We start from the raw sequence: 25034 nt of genomic DNA, 5'->3' as shown, positions 1-25034 counted from the left end.
CCTCGGAGACCACGGGAGACGGAGAGACCCGAACCCTCCAGCATGCGACGCCCGCAGGATGCCCCTCGGAGACCACGGGAGACGGAGAGACCCGAACCCTCCAGCATGCGACGCCCGCAGGATGCCCCTCGGAGACCACGGGAGACGGAGAGACCTGGAGCAACAGGGAGACGACACCCCCGTCACGTGCGGGAGCGACCACCCAGCGATGAGGGGGGCAGCCACAGGCCCCCGTCACATCCGAGCCAGGACACCACTACCCAGGACACCACTACCCAGGACACCACTATCCAGGACACCACTACCCAGGACACCACTATCCAGGACACCCCTACCCGGGACACCACTACCCGGGACACCACTACCCGGGACAGCACTACCCGGGACACCACTACCCAGGACACCCCTACCCGGGAAGACGAAATACCGGACAGTGACTCAGAGTGGATGGGTGGAGACGAACCCCCACCCCAAAGTGCCATGGACTCAGAGTGGGACGAAGAGCACGACACAACGCCACTGCTGTCACCAACACCCTCCACCATCGCAGAAACACTCACCACGGTTGGGCACTTTAGTGATGAGGCGTCTGGTACACTCACTGGTGCGCACAACACAGCCGTCCCGGTACAGCAGGTGGAGGTAGGAGCAGCAGAGGGACCGGGCGGTCGGAGGGCAGCCCAGGCCAAGCGAACATCTGCCGCCCAGATGGATCCCGGGTTCCTGCAGTTACCACACCCACACATAGATCCGATGCAACCACCGACACGGAGACGAGCGAATAGGGTGACGGGTGGCTTGCGGCGGCTGCGGTCGCAGGTGGAGGAGTCCACCCGCGTCCAGGAGCTGGGAGTGGTCCCGGTCATGCGTGCCACCCAGGCTGACACCGCACGGGTGGCGTCCGCGGTGGAGGCAATGGGTGCGACGGTGTCAGACATGGGGAACGGTTTGCGAGGCCTGGGGCCTTCCGTGCAGGCGGCGTCTGTGGCCCAGGAAATGGCTGCCCTCTCACAGGAGGCCATGAGCCAGTGCCAGCGCCAGATGGCAGAGGCGCTCAACGCCATAGCCCAGTCTCAGCAGGCCATGGCCCAGTCTCAGCAGGCCATAGCCCAGTCTCTGCAGGCCATGGCCCAGTCTCTGCAGGCCATGGCCCAGTCTCAGCAGGCCATCGCTGAGGGCATCGGCGCCAGTGGCCATGTGCGAGCTGGCGTCGCACTGTCGCAGACAGGGTTCGACAACCCCCTGGGCTCCATGGCTGCAAACCTGCAGACCCCTGTCGATACCAGCACGGGCCTCCAGGACTGGCAGCGCCAGATGTCGGGGGCGCGTCGGATGGCCAGTCCGTTCGCATCCCCCACCCATGTAGAGGCCTGGGGGCCATCGGGCACCCCAAGGGAGGAGGAGGTGGTGTGGTCCGTCCCGGCTCCCTCTGTAGGGGAGGTCCCGGTACACCGCGACACCTCGGACTCCCCCCCTTCCGTCCCAGGTGCATTGGGTGGGCAACGGGCAGGACAGGCTGGCAGCTCGCCATCCCAGTCGCCCGGGCCGCAGCCTGGCCCATCTAGGCCAGGACGCCCCAGGAAACGGCCGCCAAAGGGATCCAGTGTCAGAGGGCAGGAATCACAGGAGTCCACCTCCAGTTCTGCTGTACCGTCTGGGGAACCACGTAGACGTAGTCAAAGGGCCCGTAAGGCTAAACAATTAGACACTGAGTAAGTTGGCACGGGTGCAGGGCACAGATGAGTTTTAGGCGCTAGGGCACATGCATGAACTCCTTTGGTTATTAAAGTCAATGTTACACCTACCGAAGCTGCCTTTGTGCTCTGTCCAAAGTGTGCGGGGGTGTCATGTACGTTGAGCGCAAGTGTGTGTGTGAGGGGTGGTCTTACCTCAGCCCCAGGTGAGCCTGCCCCCTTCCCCCTGGGCCGCCATCAACATCCCCCGGGCAGAGGACGGGACCGTGCGCTGCAGTGTCACAGCCGCATGCAGGGATGGTCCGGGTGGATGGTGGTACTGTGGCCATGGGTCAGACATAGTCCAACGATGTAGAGCCAGGAGCTCATCGGAGGCGGGTTGTCATCATTCTCCATGGCCTGCGATAGACACGCGTCCACCCGCAACTGGGTGAGCCCGGCCCGTTGTGCCGCCGGTGGATCGGCAATTGGGAGTGGGGGGGTGATGTGCATGCGGGTGGGGTGTGTGGGGTTGGGGAGGGGGGTGAGGGTGCTGGGTGGGTGGATGGGTGGTGGGTGTGGGTGGTCGGCTGTTGTCATGGTGTGCGGTCTGTGGCCATACTACCCGATTCCCACGCCCATCTAGTCAGTGAAGCGGGCGGCTATCAGCCTGTCCCGTGCCCGCTGGGCCAGCCGGTAACGGTGGACAGCCACCCGTCTGTGTCTACCCCGTCTGCCCTGACCATTGCCCCCATCCCCCTCATCTGGGGAGGACTGGGCCTCTTCCTGCTGCTCCTCCACTCCGCCCTCCTCTGCCTGCGGCACATCGCCCCTCTGCTGGGCTATGTTGTGCAGGACGCAGCACACCACAATGATGCGGCCGACCCTATCTGACCGATACTGGAGGGCGCCCCCAGAGAGGTCCAGGCACCTGAAACTCATCTTCAGCACGCCAAAGCACCTCTCGATCACTCCCCTTGTCGCTACATGGGCATCATTGTGGCGGTTCTCCGCCTCATTGCGTGGCCTCCGTATAGGCGTCATCAGCCACGATCGCAATGGGTAGCCCCTGTCGCCCAGCAACCAGCCCCTCAGCCGGGGATGGCGTCCCTCGTACATGCCGGGGATGGATGACCGCGACAACACGAATGAGTCGTGTACACTGCCTGGGTGACGGGCGCAGACGTGCAGGATCATCATGCCGTGGTCGCAGACCACCTGTACGTTCATCGAATAGGTCCCCTTCCTATTAGTGAACACGGCCCTGTTATCTGCAGGTGGCCGCACGGCGACGTGCATCCCATCGATCGCGCCCTGGACCATGGGGAACCCGGCAATGGCAGAGAAGCCCACGGCCCGGGCATCTTGGCTGGCCCGGTCCACGGGGAAGCGGATGTAGCGGTGCGCCATGGCATATAGGGCATCTGTCACTGCCCGGATGCACCGGTGCACCGATGTCTGCGATATGCCGGACAGGTCCCCACTCGGTGCCTGGAATGACACCGTTGCATAAAAGTTCAGGGCCACCGTAACCTTGACGGACACGGGGAGAGGGTGTCCCCCGCCAGTGCCACGCGGTGACAGGTGTGCCAGCAGGTGGCAGATGTGTGCCACGGTTTCCCGGCTCATCCGGAGTCTCCTCCTGCATTCCCGGTCCGTGAGGTCCTGGTATGACTGCCGGGGCCGGTACACACGGGGCGCCCTCGGGTGCCTCCGTTGCCGTGGGGCCGCGACGTCCTCCTCCCCCTCCTCGTCCTGTCGGTCAGGTGTCCCTCCAGCCTGGGCGGCTGCCGCCTGCCCCTCTGCGGCAGCCTGCGCCGCCTCTCTGGCACGCTCCTCCTCCTCCTCCTCCTCCTCCTCCTCCTCATCCAGGGCAACATAGACATGAGCGGCTGCCACCACGGCGGCCAACATCGCTGGATGATCTGAAAACATGACGACCTGGTGGGGGGGAGAGGAACGACGACATGTCATCATTGCCCATATCCCCTCCTCCCCCCAGCCAGGTGGCATGGACCGCATGGGTCCAACTGTTGGAGGCTGGCACCTGGCCAGGTGGACCAACTCATTTGCCCTCCCATCACCCACCCCGGCACGGACCCCCTCCCCAACCCCCAACCTCCACCCCGGCACGGACCCCCTCCCCAACCTCCACCCCGGCACGGACCCCCTCCCCAACCCCCAACCTCCACCCCGGCACGGACCCCCTCCCCAACCTCCACCCCGGCACGGACCCCCTCCCCAACCCCCAACCTCCACCCCAGCACGGACCCCCTCCCCAACCCCCAACCTCCACCCCGGCACAGACCCCCTCCCCAACCCCCAACCTCCACCCCAGCACGGACCCCCTCCCCAACCTCCACCCCGGCACGGACCCCCTCCCCAACCCCCAACCTCCACCCCGGCACGGACCCCCTCCCCAACCTCCACCCCGGCACGGACCCCCTCCCCAACCCCGAACCTCCACCCCGGCACGGACCCCCTCCCCAACCCCCAACCTCCACCCCGGCACGGACCCCCTCCCCAACCCCCAACCTCCACCCCGGCACGGACCCCCTCCCCAACCTCCACCCCGGCACGGACCCCCTCCCCAACCCCCAACCTCCACCCCGGCACGGACCCCCTCCCCAACCTCCACCCCGGCACGGACCCCCTCCCCAACCCCCAACCTCCACCCCGGCACGGACCCCCTCCCCAACCCCCAACCTCCACCCCGGCACGGACCCCCTCCCCAACCCCCAACCTCCACCCCTGCACGGACCCCCTCCCCAACCTCCACCCCGGCACGGACCCCCTCCCCAACCCCCAACCTCCACCCCGGCACGGACCCCCTCCCCAACCTCCACCCCGGCACGGACCCCCTCCCCAACCCCCAACCTCCACCCCGGCACGGAACCCCTCCCCAACCCCCAACCTCCACCCCGGCACGGACCCCCTCCCCAACCCCCAACCTCCACCCCAGCACGGACCCCCTCCCCAACCTCCACCCCGGCACGGACCCCCTCCCCAACCCCCAACCTCCACCCCGGCACGGACCCCCTCCCCAACCTCCACCCCGGCACGGACCCCCTCCCCAACCCCGAACCTCCACCCCGGCACGGACCCCCTCCCCAACCACCAACCTCCACCCCGGCACGGACCCCCTCCCCAACCCCCAACCTCCACCCCGGCACGGACCCCCTCACCAACCCCCCAACCTCCACCCCAGCACGGACCCCCTCCCCAACCTCCACCCCGGCACGGACCCCCTCCCCAACCCCCAACCTCCACCCCGGCACGGACCCCCTCCCCAACCCCCAACCTCCACCCCGGCACGGACCCCCTCCCCAACCCCCAACCTCCACCCCAGCACGGACCCCCTCCCCAACCTCCACCCCGGCACGGACCCCCTCCCCAACCCCCAACCTCCACCCCGGCACGGACCCCCTCCCCAACCCCCAACCTCCACCCCGGCACGGACCCCCTCCCCAACCCCCAACCTCCACCCCGGCACGGACCCCCTCCCCAACCCCCAACCTCCACCCCAGCACGGACCCCCTCTCCAACCTCCACCCCGGCACGGACCCCCTCCCCAACCCCCAACCTCCACCCCGGCACGGACCCCCTCCCCAAACCCCAACATCCACCCCGGCACGGACCCCCTCCCCAACCCCCAACCTCCACCCCAGCACGGACCCCCTCCCCAACCTCCACCCCGGCACGGACCCCCTCCCCAACCTCCACCCCGGCACGGACCCCCTCCCCAACCTCCACCCCGGCACGGACCCCCTCCCCAACCCCGAACCTCCACCCCGGCACGGACCCCCTCCCCAACCCCCAACCTCCACCCCGGCACGGACCCCCTCCCCAACCCCCAACCTCCACCCCGGCACGGACCCCCTCCCCAACCCCCAACCTCCACCCCAGCACGGACCCCCTCCCCAACCTCCACCCCGGCACGGACCCCCTCCCCAACCCCCAACCTCCACCCCGGCACGGACCCCCTCCCCAACCCCCAACCTCCACCCCAGCACGGACCCCCTCCCCAACCTCCACCCCGGCACGGACCTGCTCCCCAACCCCCAACCTCCACCCCGGCACGGACCCCCTCCCCAACCCCCAACCTCCACCCCGGCACGGACCCCCTCCCCAACCCCCAACCTCCACCCCGGCACGGACCCCCTCCCCAACCCCCAACCTCCACCCCAGCACGGACCCCCTCCCCAACCTCCACCCCGGCACGGACCCCCTCCCCAACCCCCAACCTCCACCCCGGCACGGACCCCCTCCCCAAACCCCAACATCCACCCCGGCACGGACCCCCTCCCCAACCCCCAACCTCCACCCCAGCACGGACCCCCTCCCCAACCTCCACCCCGGCACGGACCCCCTCCACAACCCCCAACCTCCATCCCGGCACGGACCCCCTCCCGGCACTCCCCCGGAGCCCAGCCTACTCTAACCACCCCCCCCCCCCCCCCCCCCCCCCGCCGCACACACACACAAGCCGAGACACACCTCTCCTCAGGCAATCAGTCTGCGGCCACGCCATTTCCTGCCCAGAGCCAACCCCCCAGGCCGTCACTCACTTCCTCGCTGGTCGGCGTGAGCCTGGAGCACCGGGTCACGCCGATGAAAAGGAGGTTTGATTCACGTCGACGTGAACGGTCATCACGTCGACGGGACTTCGGCCCATCCGGAAGGGAGAATATCGGCAGGCCGAAAATCGGCTGCCTTGCGCAGACCCGTGACATTCTCCGCGGCAGCGGCGCCATTAACGCCCCGCCGACTTTTCTCCCTTCGGAGACTTCGGCGGGGGCGGGGGCGGGATTCACGGCGGCCAACGGCCATTCTCCGACCCGGCGGGGGGTCGGAGAATGACGCCCCTAGTTAGTGTTTTGATAATCAAAGATGGCTCGATAAGAACAATTTGACTTCTCAATCAGAAGATGGTGGTTTCAACCCCAATCCAGAGACTTCACAACTCTTAGATAACAACCACAGTGCAATAATCAAATAAAAGCAAAATACTGCAAATGCTGGAAATCTGAAATGAAAACAGAAAATTGCTGGGAAAACTCTGCAGGTCTGGCAGCATTTGTGGTGAGAGGAACAGAGTTTACGGACGCGATTTAACAGCTCCCGACTTGGTGATGCAATTCAACGGAATCTCACAAGACGTCGTGATCTGGACTTTTAAGTGAGCCATTAGGCCCGGGAGCTAATGGCTGTGCCTGGGAGACCTCGTCATGGCTCCATTTAGCACTGTCCACAGAAGCGTGGACCAGGCGTACCAGCACCTGGGGGGTCCCCCAGTTCATTAGTGACACCTGGGCGGTCAGGCCCTGGGTAGGATGGCACCCTCGCACTCCCGCTGCCACCCAGGCACCCTCCCACTGCCACACTGGCACCTTAGCGCTACCACCTGGTGGGGTGCCTGAGGGGGATCAAAAGATCAGGGCGGCATTGAATCGCCAGTGCAGGAAGTGGCCTCAACAGGATGTTCTCCGCCGAGGCCATAAAAATTGGCAAAGTGCCATTAAATAGCGGTATCTTTCTTGGCGTTGCTGCGCCAAGAAACACCCACTAAACCCGCCCAAAATGAGACTCTGTTTTCATCCCGTTAACTCGCGCCCAACATTGCGAGTCCGTATGACTTCCTCGGAGCTCTGGAGAAGAGTCAGAGGGACTCGAAACATTAGCGCTGTTCCTCTCTCCACAGGTGCTGCCAGACCTGCTGATTTCCAACATTTTATTTTATTACAGTGCAATACTGGGTGAGTTCTGCACTGGCAGAGGTGCTGTCATTCGGATGAGCCAAAAATCAGGTGGGCATCAAAGATCCCACAGAACTATTTGAAAAAGAAAATAACAATAATCCTCCCAGTGACAATTATCTATCAGACAACATTACTGAAATAGAAGTGACATTTATTATATTGATGTTTGTCAAATGCAAATTGGCTGAAAAATGGTCCACATTTACACAGTACTGATTGGCTATAAAACACTTGGTGTGTGTGACGTCTTTGAAATGAAAAATGAAAATCGCTTATTGTCACAAGTAGGCTTCAGTGAAGTTACTGTGAAAAGCCCCTAGTCGCCACATTCTGGCGCCTGTTCGGGGAGGCTGGTACGGGAATTGAACCGTGCTGCTGGCCTGCTTGAAAAGCCAGCGATTTAGCCCAGTGTGCTAAACGAGCATATATGTTTTCTTTACCTAAACTTTGAGCTGAAATGGAAGGTGGGTGATTAAAAACCATTCTCTTTGTTTTTAAATGTAGTCATGCTACTGCAAACCCTTCAGTCCTCACAGCCGGAAAAGACGCTGGAAACACTGGAAGAACAGCCTGCCCAGAATCTTCAACCTTTCGAGGAGACTTTAAAAGCAATAGCTTTTCTTCTACTGGAAACTAACAGTGACTTAGTGCAGGCTGCAACCTCCTTCCTTGCTACCGCTTCAACAGACAACAATTTCAGAGAAAAGGTAAAAACCCTAATACAATATTGAGAGAAATTTAAAATTTATGACGCTTAAGTTCAATTTCTAGTCACTTGAATGTACACCGATATACGTATCACCTACATGCGGTTATATTTGATGCATGATGGATTACCATTGATCAGAAACTGAACTGGACTAGCCACATTAATACTGTGGCTACCAGGGCAGGTCAAAGGCTCAGAATCCTACGATGAGTAACTCACCTCCTGACTCCCCAAAACCTGTCCACCATCTACAAAGCACAAGTCAGGAGTGTAATGGAATACTCTCCACTTGCCTGGATGAGTGCAGCTCCAACAACACTCACAAAGTTTGACACCATCCAGGACAAAGCAGCCCATTTGATTGGCACTCCTTCCACAAACATTCAAACCCTCCATCACCGACGAACAGTGGCAGCTGTGTGTACCATCTACAAGATGCACTGCAGTAACTCACGAAGGTTCCTTCGCCAGCACCTTCCAAACTCACGCCCACTACCACCTGAAAGTACAAGAGCAGCAGATACCTGGGAACACCACCACCTGGAGGTTCACCTCCAAGTCACTCACCACCCCAACTTGGAAATATATCACCGTTCCTTCACTTTCAGTGGGGCAAAATCCTGGAACTACCTCCGTAACAGCATAGTGGGCGCACTTACACCTGAAGGACTGCATTGCTTCAAGAAGGCAACTCATCACCACCTTCTGAAGGGCAAATAGGGATGGGCAATAGATGCTGGCCTAACCAGCGACACCCACATCCCTTTAATGAATTTTTGAAAACTGGCACACTTGACATTACTTCAACTTATCTGTGCACAAGTGGAGGCTTGTTACTTGAATACTGAAGTAGTTCTAATGAGAGGAAGCACCAGGTAACTATGTGTACGTCTCTGCATTTACAGCAAGTTAACGCATTTATCCTTCAAGTTCACTGTTGGTTGAAAACATTGGATCCACAGGGCGGGATTCTTCAGCCATGCCTGGCCGTCGACCGGAAATTCCCGCCCGAGGTCAACAGAGGTCCCCGTTCCGTTCGTGGCGATCTTGCGGCGGGCACAGCTGAAGAATTCAGCGCATAGTTGACTCTTTATTTAACATAGTTGACAAAATGGTTGTGACGTCAGGATGCCTGGTGTGCTGACTATTATTTTCTATCCCTTAAGTTTACTTTGCAGGGTGAGGTTTCCAACTGAAAGTGTCTAGAAAACGACTTCATTATTTTGTTGTTTATTTAAGGTTTGTCGAATCTAACAGTGCACAACGAGATTGTTTGGTGTGTTGTGCCTGTACCATCTCTTTCAAAGAGCCAAGTAATCGGTCCCTGCTTCCCTTCTCTCTCTCCGTGTCCCTGCAATTGTTGTCCTACATATCGAAATCCCTTGTGAAAGTTACTACTGAATCTACTTCTATCCCCCTTTCAACTAGTGCATTCCAAATCTTGACATATCTTGATGTAAAAAAATTACTTCACGCTTTTTTGCAATTGTTTCAATTTTGTGTCCTCTGATTCTTGACTCTTGTTCCACTGAAAATACTTTCTCCATATTCATTCTACAAAATCCCTGCATAACTTTGAATATCTCTTTGAAATCTTCTTGGAAACTTCTCCACTCTTAAGAAAAACAATCTCAGCTTCTCTAGTCACTTCACATGACTGGTGTTTTTCTGACTGGATTTTTTGTCAGCAATGGATGATTCAATGGGTCGCGTCAGGAAAGTCGGAAAATGTTGCCCCCTTTTGCTTTGCATCAGCATCAGGCCACGCTAGATCCACGCTAGGCGGGATTCTCCCCTACCCGGCTGGGCGGGCAACTCTGGCGGGACGGAGTGGCGTGAACCACTCCGGCGTCGGGCCTCCCCAAATTCCGCACCTTCAGGGGCTAGGCCGACTCCAGACTGGTTTGTGCCCCGCCGGCCGGCGGGAAAGCTATGCCAACTGGCGCCGAAGGGCCTCTGCCGGATGGCGCGAGTTGGCACATGCGCAGGAGCGCCAGCGTGTGCTGGCGTCATCCCGGTGCATGCGCAGAGGGCTTTGTTTCCACACCGGCCATGGCGGACCAGTACAGCCTCCGGTGCAGAAGGATAGAGTGCCCCCACGGTACAGGCCCGCCCACGGATCGGTGGGCCCCGGCCCCGGGCACCTCCCGGGGCCAGATCCCCCCGCGCCCCCCCAAGAACCCCGGTGGCCGCCCGCACTGCCAGGTCCCGCCGGTATGGACCTACTCCAATTTACGCCTGCGGGTCTGGCAAAAGACGGATGGGACTTCGGCCCATTGCGGGCCGGAGAATTCAGGCAGCCCCGGCGCCCATTGAGTCGCACCGGACCCTGCCATTCTCCAGGGCGGGCGGCGCGACTCATGCCGGGTCGATTTTTGGGGGGACGGAGAATTAGGAGGACGGCGGGGTTGGGATTCACGCCGACCCCCGGCGATTCTCCGACCCGGCAGGGGGCCGGAGAATCGCCGCAACCGTGCCACGACGCCCCGCCGCCAGCGCGCGATTCTCCGAGGTGCGAAGAATCGGCGCCATTTGCGCTGTCGCAGCGCTGTCCACGGGCCGCTGGAATCGGCGGGGCTGCCGATTCTCCGGCCCGAATGGGCCAAGCGGCTGCGCTGATACGACCGAGTCCTCACGAAATCTAACGAGACGTCACTATCTGGATCTCACCAAGATTAACAGATTTAAATGAGACATTGGGCTCATTTAAATATGCCGACACCAAATTCTCCCGAGACCCCGGAACTAACGGCCTCACCTGGGAGACCTCACCATGGCGCCATCTGGCACTTGTCCAGACAAATGTGGACCAGGCATAAGAGCACCTGTGTGGGGTAGGGGTCTCCCAGGCCATTGGGTGATTGGGCTCTGGGCCGGGTGGTAACCTTGCACTCCTGCTGACACCTGGGCACTGCCAGCCAGAACCCTGTAAGTGTCACCCTCGCACTGCCAGGATGCCCAAGTGTCACTGCCAGACTGGCAGTGCCCAGGTGCCAGGTTGCTCATATCAGGGATTTGGCCTGGGGGTGTCCAGCCCTTTAAAGGTTGGGTGAGGGGGTGCTTGAGGCCCCGCTAAGAAGTTGAGGCAGTAGGAGGGTCAGGAGGCTGCATTGGAGGAGCAGAGAAGGTGTCAAAGGATTGGGCAGCATTTACAAATGCCGCCCCGATACTCGAGTCATCTTCCGGCACTGGCAAACTGAGGTCAGGAATGCAGGAAGTGGGATAAGTGTGGTCTCGGCAGTGCGTTCCCAACCCAGGCCAAAAAAACGGCATAGTTAAATAGTGCGGTCATTGTTGGCCTTGCAGGCACCCAGAAACACCCCACTATGCACACCCAAAACGGGATTCTTTTTTGTGGGTTAAATCACACCATTAACGCTGTTTGTCTCTCCATGGATGCTGGCAAACCTGCTGAGTCTTTCCAGCATGTTGTGTTATTATTACTGTACGGGGTGTCAGCTTACTTTGTGCCTTCGGGTTACAGGCATGGAACTTGAATCCACACCCTTCTGAACCAGAAGTGAAAATATCAGCCACTGAGTCAAAGCTGACACCTTAAACATAACAATCAGTAAATATTTTACAAAACTGTTAGCTTAGGGAACAGAAGACCATCTGGTTCAGTGAATGCAGATTTTATTAAAACATTAAAGAAAATGATAGATTCCTTGTTCAACATGGGATAGATCACACAGATTTGATAAGAAGGCACGAGGGGCTGCATATTATGGGAGGGGAGCGACGGTAGTGGAGAAAAGCAAGAAGGATGAGAAGGTACATCAATTCGAGGTGCCTTGTGCACACATGGGGCACCCGTCCAAGATGCCACCACTTTGTTTCTCCCAATAGCTTTCCAAAACACAACAGACCCCCCCCAGCCCCCCAACCCCCACCCTTTTCCTTCCACCTCCATCCCGAGGCTTTCCAATCAATCCTTGCCTTAAAAGCCATGATCTTTGACCTGTGACTCCTTGCAGTCCCAGCAGCGTCCACTACGGAGATCTGCCACTGCTGGGACTGCTGGAGCTGTTATGAAAGTGGGCCTTCCATTCAATTGAGGAGACAGACGTCAGACACTCAGCCTGATTGTCCCTAGGGTGTTATTGCTGTGGGACAGGCGTTGGTCCCTCCAGAGCCAACTTTCCTTCCAGATTGAGGGGAGAGCTGGTGCCCAGAGCATCTAGCCCATTATTTTCTCTTGATCTGATGTAAAATTGCATTTGTACTTCCTTTAGAAGAACATTATTAATCGTACATTTGAAAGAATGCTTTCCCCTCTTTCATAGGCTTTGCTTTACTACACCAAGTCGCTAACCCAACCCAATGTAAAGATCCAAACAGCGGCTTGCACAGCACTGAAATGCATCAAAGTAAGTACAGCTTTTATTAAATTCACAGTGCAATAATAATAATGATCGGAGTCACAGCACACTTTGATCATTCTAGCTGTGCCAGATACTTAGTTGGAGATATTCACCTTTACCTACCTGACCATCCCCTGCATCCTTTGTATGTTCTTGTCCTGCATGTCCGTATCCAATTCCCTTTTGAATGATTGGACTATTTTCACTTGAGGAGGGTAAGATGAAGAGATTTAGAAGAGCTTATTAGAAGAGTTTTGATAGGGTCAATAGGAAATGGATATTTTCCATTATTTGGCCACAAATGGTACATTTGAATCCAAAGTCTCCCGTACCAACTTTAGCTATAGGATGAATGTAGAATCCCTTATGTGCAGAAGGAGACCATTCAGCCCATTGAGTCTGCACCCACCCCCCTATGAAAGAGCACCCTACCGACAACACTCCCCCGCCCTATCCCCGTAACCCCATAACCCCACCTAACATTTGGACACTAAGGGGCAATTTAGCATGGCCAATCCACCTAACCTGCACATCTTTGGACTGTGGGAGGAAACCGGAGCACCCGGAGGAAACCCACGCAGACACAGGGAGAAAGTGCAAACTCCACATGGACAGTCACCCAAGGTTGCAATCGAACCCAGGTCCCGGGTGCTGTGAGGCAGCAGGGCTAACCACTGTGCCACTGTAACAGACTTAGTCTTCTTATCCGTATGGTATTAGTAAGCACAGACGATTAGAATGCCAATGCTTTGTCTGGATTACCATCCCCATCCCAAGTAGAGCCCAACAGGGAAGATGTATTTTTCGTTTCACGAATAGAAGAGATGCCAGTCACAGCAGTTGCCACTGTTAAAACAAATTGTGCTGGCCAGGGTATATGACTATATCGCAAAAAGGTGGCCAACACAGATACTGGATTTAGAAATCAGGCTTCTTTTATGTTTAGGGATGATAAACGCTGTGTCATGTGGCGATCCCGGGTGGTAATTCCTGAACGGTACTGATCACAGTTGTTATGTGATCTTCATGATCAACACTTGGGGATGAGATTGACAAAGAATCTGGGGAGCAATTGTCTTTGGTGGCCAGGGTTTGATAAGGACATAAAAGACTCCATGAAACAGCACAGTACATGTGAAGCAGTAGAAAAGAAGCTGCCATCAGTATTTTAGCAAAAGTGGTAATGGCCAGTTAGAGTGTGGCACAGACTGCGCATAGATTTTTCAGATGTTGAAGGGAGACAGCTATTCATTGTGATAGATAGCTACTCAAAGTGAATTGAGGGGTTCCCAATGAATCGAACAACAGCTAACAAAACTCTAGATCATGGGCGTCATTCTCCGACCCCCCGCCGGGTCGGAGAATGGCCGTTGGCCGCCGTGAATCCCGCCCCCGCCCCCTCCGAAGTCTCCGCTCCCGGAGATTGGGCGGGGGCGGGAATCCGGCCGCGCCGGTTGGCGGGACCCCCCGCTGGATTCTCCGGCCCGGATGGGCCGAAGTCCCGCCCAGGAATTGCCTGTCCCGCCGACGTAAATCAAACCTGGTATTTACCGGCGGGACCAGGCGGCGTGGGCGGGCTCCGGGGTCCTGGGGGGGGGGGCGCGGGGCAATCTGACCCCGGGGGGTGCCCCCACGGTGGCCTGGCCCACGATCGGGCCCACCGATCCGTGGGCGGGCCTGTGCCGTGGGGGCACTCTTTCCCTTCCGCCTCCGCTACGGCCTCCACCATGGCGGAGGCGGAAGAGACTCTCCCCACTGCGCATGCGCGGGAAACTGACAGCGGCCGCTGACGCTCCCGCGCATGCGCTGGGAAACTGACAGCGGCCGCTGTCGCTCCCGCGCATGCGCCACATTTCCGCGCCAGCCGGCGGGGAAACAAACGCCATTTCCGCCAGCTGGCGGGGCGGAAATCCCTCCGGCGTCGGCCTAGCCCCTCAATGTTGGGGCTAGGCCGCCAAAGATGTGGAGCCTTCCGCACCTTTGAGCCGGCGCGATGCACGTCTGATTGGCGCCGGCTTTGGCGCCAGTCGGCGGACATCCCGCCGTTGGGGGAGAATTTCGCCCATTGAGTGGGATTCTCCAATCCCCCAGCCACATTTTTCTCAGCATTGCACCGTTGGCTGATGGCGGGATTCTCAACTCCTGCTGCTTGTCAATGGGATTTCCCATTGAAGCTATCCCACGCAATCGGGAAACCCGCGAGCGGGGTTGCGCTGCCGGCGGAAAAAGAGAATCCCGACAGACGGAGAATTTCTGCCATTTTATTTATGGGTTCCCTGAGGAAATTATGTCCGACAATTGACCTTAGTTTTCTTCAGGAGATATTGTAAAATTCATTCAAAGGAAAGAGGTAAAACACACTCGAGTTCTGCCATGCCATCCTGCTTCAAATGGGGCAGCAGGGTGCGCAATTGTTCAGTATGATCTTCACATGATGCAAATTGGAAGAAACATCCATTATTATTGAATCACAAACTGGCAATTGTTTTGTTTATTTATCATAACACACCTCACACAGTACGCCAGCTAAATTGTTTCTGAGAAGTCATCTCAGAATGAGGTGTCATTGCTGAAACCACATTTAGTACAGTCAGCTGAAGAGAAACAATCCAGGTGGAAAGAGAATCATCATAATGATTGTGGTGGATGTGGTTACCATGAAGAGTTGTCAAAGTATGTGGTTGTCGCACATATTTGGTCAAGATGTTTGGTAGTGAAAAGGTTAGGTTTGTACATGTAGATTAAGTTTTACCTTCAGAGTTTCATGAAGGAGGAGGAATTTGGGACTAATGAATCCGATGAATTGGATAGTTGGGCTACAAATAGAGTACCAGTAGTTGCTCCAACACAAATGGCACCTGAAACTAGTTCCGAACCAAGTCAGACAGATAAAGTGATAAAGTGGACAATTAAACAGAAGTTTAAGGACAAAATCGGTCCTTGTTGGAGAAAACGTCACCTCAGACTAAGGCCCAACTGGGTGGAGGTCCTTCCCCAAGTGCTGAAAATTTGAGTCAAGGAAGGAGGTATCTTCTTGGAAATCGGAAACCGGTGGTTAAGTTAGATCTATAAATAAATGAAACACACAAAATCTCCAAAAGTTATATGAAATTTTGAACATTGTGTAACTTTTCCATCGAGGGAGGAGTGTAATAGAATCCTCTTGTGGCCATTTGTGTAGAACTGGAATAAGCCACTTTAGTTGGGTATCTGCCCTGCCAAAATACCACAAGTGGTTCCTGTGGCATTTGAGGGCATAACCACCAAATATATGTTCCTTCATGGATCACTAAACTCTAATTGGATATTATTGTGTGACATTCGGAATGATAAGTCCTTCAATCAAGGTTCTTTACCAATACTGATTTAACCAATTCCAAATATTCAATGTTTTTCTCCGCAGGCTTGTGAAAGCATTGACATATTGGTGAGTCTGTGCCAATCTGAGAGAGAACTTCTCCGGCAAGCTGCTGCTGAATCACTCCTCTCACTCGGTGAGTGCTCTTCCATGTGGGTGAGCCACATAGTACGTAGATCGGTGCTTTCTTCAAAATTCGGCAACAGTTTGGGTTGGACTTGTACAATCAATGCCGTGGCTGTCAGGTTTTTCACGTTGTGGCAACAACTGAAATGCTGTGGATTAACAGTTCGGCTGATTATTTGGCCACGGAAGTTATTGGATGCAAGATCAGGCAGGCAGGCGAGGTGTGGTAACCCCTGATCTTATGTTTGGTGCTCTTATCATGCAGGAATCGAGGACCAAGAGAATTAAACTAAATCCTACACATTTCATTTTGAAGACCGTACTGAAATTAATGCAATTCTCCTCACAATGCCAAGAGGCAAACTGAGATCAGGCAAAAAGCAGCTGATGTTGCATTGTGATATGAATTCAGCACAGAGAATCATTATGCCTATCTGTTCCATTCTCTCCTCCATGCAGGCTTGGAACCATATTAAACCAGCGTCCACGTGAGGTAGTGTAGTCAGTGCTGCAAAACGTCCCTTTATCTATTTGAGTAATGAATTGGAGTGAGCTCAAATGACCAGGATCTCTTTCCTTCCAATATTTTTTTACAACTTTGTTTTCACTTGGTGAAATCAAAACCAAATTCAATTCGTACCTTGGGGAATTGTGGAATTGCTTCAACATTTTTGAATTGAGACTGTTCTGCCACAGAATGTACATTTGTGTGTGTCAATAGGTGGAAGGTGAAAAATGATGATCTATAGATCAGCAACACGCCTGACATATCTTCCAGTGCATCAGGACTGACAGCAATAACACTTACATTTTGGACTTCTTTTTCGCATCATTTTCTCACTGTCCTGCTTTCCACACACAAATGAATCAAATAGGTCCCTGAGACTGGTATATGGAAATGATTGCAGACCGGTTGCAATGAGCTGTATTAAAAGAAGGGTATTTGCCATTTGCTTCTCGTGGAGTTTAAAAAAAAAATGGTGTGGGTGTTGACATCACCGTGTCATTTATTGAGTTGGGAGCAAGATCTGTGGTCTTCAAGCGTGTCTCCAAAACTACAGCAAATGGACGAGCATACGAATTAAGAGCAGGAGTAGGCCATTTGGCCTGTCGAGCTTGCCCCACCATTTGATAAGATCATGGCTGACCTGATTGTGACCTGTACCTTCCTGTCTACTACCTATCTTTTGACTCCCTTGTCAGTCAAGAATCTATCCATCTCAGCCTTAAAAATGCCTCCAGGACTCTGAGGGGGGAGACTTCCACAAACGGCCCTTTGAGAGAAAATTATTTATCTTCGTCTTGATCACAAATGGGAGACCCTTTACTTTTAAACTGTGTCCCCTGGTCCTACTCTCTCTCCCGAGGGGAAACCATCCACTCAGCATTTACCCTGTCGAGACCCCTCAGTACCTTATATGTTTCAGGAAGATCACCTTTCACTCTTCTAAACTCTGATGGATACAGGCCCAACCTGTTAGATCTTGAGAACAGTTGGATTATTTCTCTAGCAAAATGCAGTGAGTGGAAGATAGTCACATAGTACAAAATATGTGCATGACATCCATCCCACTTACATTCATACTTATGGGATCACTCTATTCAGCCTCTTTCAAATTGAGGCCCCAAGATTGCCACCAGGATGAATTTTGTTTAAATTACTTTTTCAAAAAAATAAATTTAGAGTAGCCAATTCTTTTTCTTCCAATTAAGGGCAATTAAGCGTGGCCAATCCACTTACCCTGCACATTCTTTGGGTTGTGGGGGTGAGACCCACACAGACACGGGGAGAATGTGCAAACTCCACAGGATCGGACCAGGGTCCTTGGCACCGTCAAGACGGCAGTGCTAACCACTGAGCCATTGTGCTGCTGTATCACCAGGATGAATGACCAGCAGGGGGATTCTTACAGCTGACTGGGATACAATCATTAAAAAGAAAGGTCAAATTCATGACAATTGTAGCACTGGGTTGCAAAGTAAAACTTTACAATAAGTTGGGCATTGTGACTTATACACAAGGGGAGCTTTAATTTGAACAAAGCTAAGTATCAATAGTCAGTCTAATCCTAGGAGATGGTGGGTGCCATTTCTCCATCTATGGTCATAGAAAGCAGCACTGTTCCGGGGGTGGGGGAGGGGGCGGCGGTGTAGATGAATTTCCCATCGGGTGCTGACAAATTCTTACAACCTTGTAAGGTTTCTCAATTTCCTCTCCGGGTAACATTACGAGGGCTCCATTTTATGTGGGGGTGAGTATTTCTGGCTCAATGCCCCAGTTTGGACTTCCCTTGTTTAGGGGAAGATGACTGGAGGCAGAGGTATCGTAAGATCAGATCTGACTATATGGCTCTCCTGAGGCACCACACTGCTTATTCCGCTCCAGAGTACTGTCACTAGTCAAATAGAACCCAGCTCTGTTATAACATAGAAACATTAATAGAAAATAGGTGCAGTAGGAGGCCATTCGGCCCTTCGCGCCTGCTCCGCCATTCATTATGATCATGGCTGATCATCAAGTTCAATATCCTGATCCGCCTTCCCCTTATATCCCTTGATCCCTTTAGCCCCAAGAGCTATATCTAATTCCTCCTTTAAATTACACAATGTTTTCGCCTCAACTACTTTCTGTGGTAGTGAATTCCACAGATTCCCCATTCTCTGGGTGAAGAAATTTCTCCTCACCTCAGTTGTAAAAGGTTTACCCCTTATCCTCAAACTATGACCCCGAGTTCTGGACTCCCCCAGCATTGGGAACATTCTTTCTGAATCTACCCTGTATAATCCTGTTAGAATTTTGCCAGTTTCTATGAGATCCCCTCTCACTCTTCTAAACTCCAATGAATATAATCCTACCAGATGTCGTCTCTCCTCATATGACAGTCCTGCCATCCCAGGAATCGGCCTGGTAAACCTTTGCTGCACTCCCTCCATAGCAAAAACATCCTTCCTCAGATAAGGACACCAAAATTGCACACAATACTCCAGGTGTGGACTCACCAATGCCCTATACCAGTGTGGTAAAACAACCCTATTCTTACACTCAAATCCTCTCGCTATGAAGGCCAATATACTATTTGCCTTCTTTACTGCCTGCTGTACCTGTGTGCTCTCAGCAACTAATGCACGAGGACACCAAGGTCTCGCTGAGTATCCACCTCTCTCAATTTACACCTATTCAAATAATAATCTGCCTTCCTATTTTTGCTACTGAAGTGGATAACCTCACATTTATCCATGGTGTACTGTATCTGCCATGTATATGCCCACTCACTCAGCCGGTCCAAATCCCGCTGAGGAATCTCTGCACCCTCCTCACATTTCACCCTCCCACCCAACTTTGTACCATCTGCAAATTTGAAAATACTACATTTAGTTCCCTGTCCAAATCATTAATATATAATGTGAACAGTTGGGGCCCTAGCACAGATCCCTGCGCCTGCCAATTGGAAAAAGACCCGTTTATTCCAACCTTTTGCTTCCTGTCTGCTAGCCAGCTTTCTATCCATTTCAAGACACTACCCGCAATCCCATGCACTTTATCTTTACATAAAATCTGCTATAGATTCTTCAATGTAAATTGTGCTTTATTTTAAATTGTTGTATTTGAACAGAATTAAAGCAACCTTTATTAGCACTGAACAAAAAGGGCCTGGGGGATTGTTTGACTGACGTACACATATTTAAATGTTCCTGAAATGACACCATGGCCTATGGGCACAATTTAGAATTTGCACAAGATCAGCTAAGTCATGCTTATACATCCTACTTTCATAGCAGTAAAATAGCAGAAAGATTCACAAATCTTTGAAAGTAGGTGGAGAAGATGACAAAGCATCGGGGATCAATGCTGAAGATAGACAAATTATTGCTTAAACATCAGTTGGAAAATTGGGATAGTAATTGAACCTCATTATGTTTGTTTCATGGATGTAAAATGGAAACAATGGAGCGATTTACCGGCCTCCTTGCGCCTGGCTTGGTGACGGGTCGAGACCAATGAATGTCGCGAGCTTCACAATGATCGAAACTTCTTGCAAGATTCAATGGAGTCTCGTAAGACATCTCGATCCGGATATCGCCCTCACTAGGCCTGATCCAGATCAGCATTTTAGTGAGCCTCATTTAATTATGTCTGCAGTGGATTATCCTGGAGCCCAGGACCTAAAGGTCATGCCTGTGTAACCTCGCAAGGACAAATGTGGACCAGGCGTAATGGTACCTGAGGGGTCTCCCAGGCCATTAGAAACCCCCGGGGAGGCTTAGGCTCAGGCAGGCAGGGACACTGCCAGGGTGCCAATGTACCGAGTGCCAGGTTGCCCATGCCAGGGGTTGGGCACAGGGTGCCTTGCCCATAAGAGGTGAGGTGAGGGGGTTTCGACGACCCTTTGAGAGGTAAGTTGGATCCCATGGTGGGATCGCTGAGGGGGGGTCAAAAGATCGGGCAGCTTTTAAAAATGGTGCCCCAATCTGTGAGTATTCTTCTTGCACTGGCGGGTCAACAAGGTCACAAAACAATCGGAAAACTGTCATTGCATAGTGGGGTCTTTCTCAGCGCTGCAGATGCTGAGAAACACACCGCTAAATGCACCCGAAATAGGACTCTGTTTCTGTCCCGCTGAATCTTGCCCAATGAGGGTCAATGTCAGAGATCAATGCTCCGTGCCACACACTTGAAACATGTCCAACTTGATATTGTTTCGAGGCATATTTCAGATTCCATGATGGCCATCTAAAATAGGCATTAAACCCTTGACTATGTAAATTAAGAGCCTGTCGCCTACCTTAAGCCCTCACTGAGAAATGAGTAAGTGATAAACAGAGCATGAGTCGGGCCTACTTGACTCAAAATTCTTCAGCAGCCACTACAGCCTCCAGCAACTACCACAAAAAGGTAAATATTTAAAATAAACTGTGGTTCCGGGGCCCTATTCCTGACACTAGGATCTGTCAACCAGCCTCCGCCGGGTCTTATCTTTTGAGAAGCAGCTGATATTTATTTTAAAATGGGTGAACTGCCTGCAGAGGAGCAACGGGCACCATAAGTTTGCCCAGATAATATCATTGTAGCCTGAAGTCAATTTTTGACTGGTTTCGAGTTTCTGACTTGCCCCAGGGCACAACGCTCACTTCAAGCCTGAAAATGGGCCTGCAGGAATTTTCACCCTATTATGTAGACATGTGGTTCTCTGCTTTAGGAAGGGCGACAAAGCCATGGAATAAGTAAAGAAAGGGGAGAAGGCCTTAATTTTGAGGAAAGACGAAACAAAGTAGAGTTCTTTTCACAAAAACAGGAAAGATTAAGAGGAGATCTGCTAGTGGTGTTCAAGATTATTGGGGGTTTCGATTAGATTAGTCTGGAAAATTCTGTTTCACCAGCTGGCCAGGGCATAAATTTACAATAATCACCACGAGAATGAGGAAAGTGGTTAGGAGATGTTCTATTATGCAGAGGGTTGTTGGTATGTGGAATCTCTAAACATCATTAATAAGGGAATTAGAATTCATAACAGTAGTTAACAGTAAGAAGTCTTACAACACCAGGTTAAAGTCATTCACCTGAGGAAGGAGCAGTGCTCCGAAAGCTCGTGATTCGAAGCAAACCTGTTGGACTTTAACCTGGTGTTGTAAGACGGCTCACTGTGCCCACCCCAGTCCAACACCGGCATCTCCACATCATGGTCATTAACAGGGAAGTGGATAAACATCTGAAAAGGGAAGAGTTAAATAGCATGGAGAATGGAGCCAGTTATGCGGCACTTTAGATTGCATTGGCCATTGTTCCTCCTTCTACGGTGGGAAATTTGATGATACTCTGATTCACCATAAACCCACCACATGCAAATTGGGCTCATTGTAATGTTTAATGTATTGAAAATATGTGCATGTCACAGTCACAACCCAATCACAAAATCATCTCACTCTCATGTCCCACAATTCTTCCTTGCCTAGGAGAAGAAGGTTGCTTGGCCTATGAACAGCTCGACAAGGTCCCTCAGGAGATGGTGCAACTCGCAGGAAGGAGAGGAAACGCGGCCAGTACTGCCTTCTAAAAGGGAACTCTGCGACACACCTCAGTATTACAGTCTGCCCACATGGATGGAAGCTGCACAAGTTCTGCGCTGAGGGCGAAAGACGTGGCACCACAGCAGCAGATCAAAGAGAACCAGGACTGCTCCACCCTGAACAAAACGCCTTTCATCTGGCAAATAAAACTGCCTTCCCCCCAACAAATAGTCAATCCACAACACACATTATGACACCATCCAAAGAGGAACCAAATGAGTCGTTTCATTCAAACATTTTACCAAAGTTGTTCGAACTCCACGGAAATCACTTTATTTTGTGTTAATTTATTTAAAATTCATCAAAATCTTTAACGACTGAATTTACCATTTCTTGTCATTTTTTTTTTGAAATCACACTGGCATTACTTTTTTAATTTGCACATTTGTGACTTGGGTTATCAGGGTACATACTGTACATATTGCATCTCCAGTTAATGTATTCTTACTCTGCTATTAGCTTTCCGTTGTCCCGTGGCCTTTATTTGGCCCGATAGATGTAACAAAAGTCAAATGCACTAAGGCCTACATGAAAGGGGGAGTGCAGTTCAATCGGGATTGGTCCTTTGACGTTTGCATTCATGTAAGATGCAGTGTTTCAGCCATTAGGATTTAGAGGCAAGACAAAAAATCCACAGAAATTGGCAATCGTCATGTGAATAATGCAGGACCTGTGGATATTGTATGTGTAACGTGCTTAAAATACCCCTCCTACAAGGCATGATCTCGCCTCCAAATATGTTGCACATGGAGCCGAGAGGTTGGCCTCGACACATGTCAGAGATGACAGGTTTAGCAGTGTGAGACTGGGGTACTAATTTGTAAAATAATATGATGCAGGGTTTACCTGTGGAATGTCGGAATGAAGATAAACTGAGGACGGCAATGCCGATGAATGAATGGGTGCAATGGTTAAAGAGGGATTTCCCTGGCTCAGACACTGTTGTACAATTAAGTAATTTGATTCAAACTTCATTTCTTTGTCCTGTCTTTCGAAGGAAAATGCAGCAAACTCTTTGTTTACCTAAATGGCATTTATAAAATAAAATTTCAAGAATGCATTTTGTCCTTCTTATTACATCGTGGTACATTATAATTAAAATTAAACATTCATGTCAGATGCGAGGTAAAAATTATGAATCCAAACAACTTTGATTCTTTCAAAGATATTGGAGGGAGCACACTGCTTCCTGTGGCACTGAGAAGGGCAATCTCAAAAGCAGGGAAGCACTAGTGGCTCTGCGGGAAGAGTTTATTTTTAAAAATTGTTTTCAATTAACCTTTCGTTGGTTGGCATGGTGCCACTGAAGAATCCTGTTCATCGGGTTGTAACTTTGAAAAAGGGGCTGGAATTCTACGATCGTCAGGATTCTCTGTTCCCGCAGGCAGCGCACCCAGCCCACGGGTTTCCCAGCGGCGTGGGGTGGCTTCAGTGAGAAATCCCACTGACAAGCGACGGGAAGACAGAATCCCGCCATCAGTGAACTGTGCGCCGCTGAGAAACATGCGGCTGAGGGACCGGAGAATCCAGCACCGGGTCTTTCAATAGCCAGGGGCCGGCGCGGAGCAAAAGAGGCCCCCAGCCCGAGAAGCTGGCCCGCCGATCGGTGGGCCCCGATCGCAGGCCAGGCTACAGCGGAGGCCCTCCCCCCCCCCCAACCAAGCCGCCCCGAAAGGATGCACACCGAGGTCTCGCCGGGTAAGACCGCACATGGACAGCGCCGGCGGGACTCGGATTTTTTTGCAGCCACTGGCGGGTGGAGAATCGGCGGGGGGCCGCGTACAGCGGCTCCCGACCGGCGCCGCGCCAACTGCGCCGATTCGAATCCCACCCAACGATTCTCCAGCCCGGCGTGGCTGAGAGAATTCCGCCCAGTGTCTCCAAATCGGAGAATCCAGACCAAAATGTTTGTCCTCAAAAACATTCGTTGATGAATCCATTTACTTTCATTTGCTTTATCCAAAAGGCCTTTGATAAGGTGCCTCACGGGAGACTCCTGAGTAAAATAAGGGCCCATGGTATTCGAGGCAAGGTCCTAACATGGATTGACGATTGGCTGTCAGGCAGAAGGCAGAGAGTTGGGATAAAAGGTTCTTTTTCGGAATGGCAACCGGTAACGAGTGGAGTCCCGCAGGGTTCAGTGTTGGGGCCACAGCTGTTCTCTTTATATATTAACGATCTAGATGACGGGACTGGGGGCATTCTGGCTAAGTTTGCCGATGATACAAAGATAGGTGGAGGGGCAGGTAGTATGGAGGAGGTGGGGAGGCTGCAGAAAGATTTAGACAGTTTCGGAGAGTGGTCCAAGAAATGGCTGATGAAATTCAACGTGGGCAAGTGCGAGGTCTTGCACTTTGGAAAAAAGAATAGAGGCATGGACTATTTTCTAAACGGTGACAAAATTCATAATGCTGAAGTGCAAAGGGACTTGGGAGTCCTAGTCCAGGATTCTCTAAAGGTAAACTTGCAGGTTGAGTCCGTAATTAAGAAAGCAAATGCAATGTTGTCATTCATCTCAAGAGGCTTGGAATATAAAAGCAGGGATGTACTTCTGAAGCTTTATAAAACATTAGTTAGGCCCCATTTAGAATACTGTTTGCAATTTTGGGCCCCACACCTCAGGAAGGCACTGGAGCGGGTCCAGCGGAGATTCACACGGATGATCCCAGGAATGGTAGGCCTAACATACGATGAACGTCTGAGGATCCTGGGATTATATTCATTGGAGTTTAGGAGGTTGAGGGGAGATCTAATAGAAGCTTACAAGATAATGAATGGCTTAGATAGGGTGGATGTAGGGAAGTTATTTCCATTAGCAGGGGAGACTAGGACCCGGGGGCACAGCCTTAGAATAAAAGGGAGTCACTTTAGAACAGAGATGAGGAGAAATTTCTTCAGCCAGAGAGTGGTGGGTCTGTGGAATTCATTGCCACAGAGGGCGGTGGAGGCCGGGACGTTGAGCGTCTTTAAGACAGAAGT

The 25034-nt window shown here is 52.8% G+C and overlaps 1 protein-coding gene across 7 annotated transcripts in view; it reads left to right on the top strand.

Moving 5' to 3' along the window:
• ripor2 (RHO family interacting cell polarization regulator 2) overlaps positions 1-23115 on the top strand; it is a 399549-nt gene extending 376434 nt beyond the window's left edge. For all 7 annotated transcript variants that reach the window (XM_072509637.1, XM_072509644.1, XM_072509638.1 and 4 more), the window contains 4 exons: positions 7937-8139; positions 12428-12511; positions 15909-15999; positions 21942-23115. In XM_072509637.1, the coding sequence (XP_072365738.1) occupies positions 7937-8139; positions 12428-12511; positions 15909-15999; positions 21942-22042 (479 nt within the window). In that variant the 3' untranslated portion in view covers positions 22043-23115. The remainder of the gene's footprint in view (positions 1-7936; positions 8140-12427; positions 12512-15908; positions 16000-21941) is intronic.
• The last annotated feature ends 1919 nt before the right edge of the window (positions 23116-25034 follow it).

This window comes from Scyliorhinus torazame, chromosome 6, assembly GCF_047496885.1.
Source record: "Scyliorhinus torazame isolate Kashiwa2021f chromosome 6, sScyTor2.1, whole genome shotgun sequence".
In the NCBI taxonomy this organism is placed as follows: Eukaryota; Metazoa; Chordata; class Chondrichthyes; order Carcharhiniformes; family Scyliorhinidae; genus Scyliorhinus; species Scyliorhinus torazame.
The sequence above is the reverse complement of the archived record's forward strand: the minus strand, read 5'-3'. Positions and strand labels throughout refer to the sequence as shown.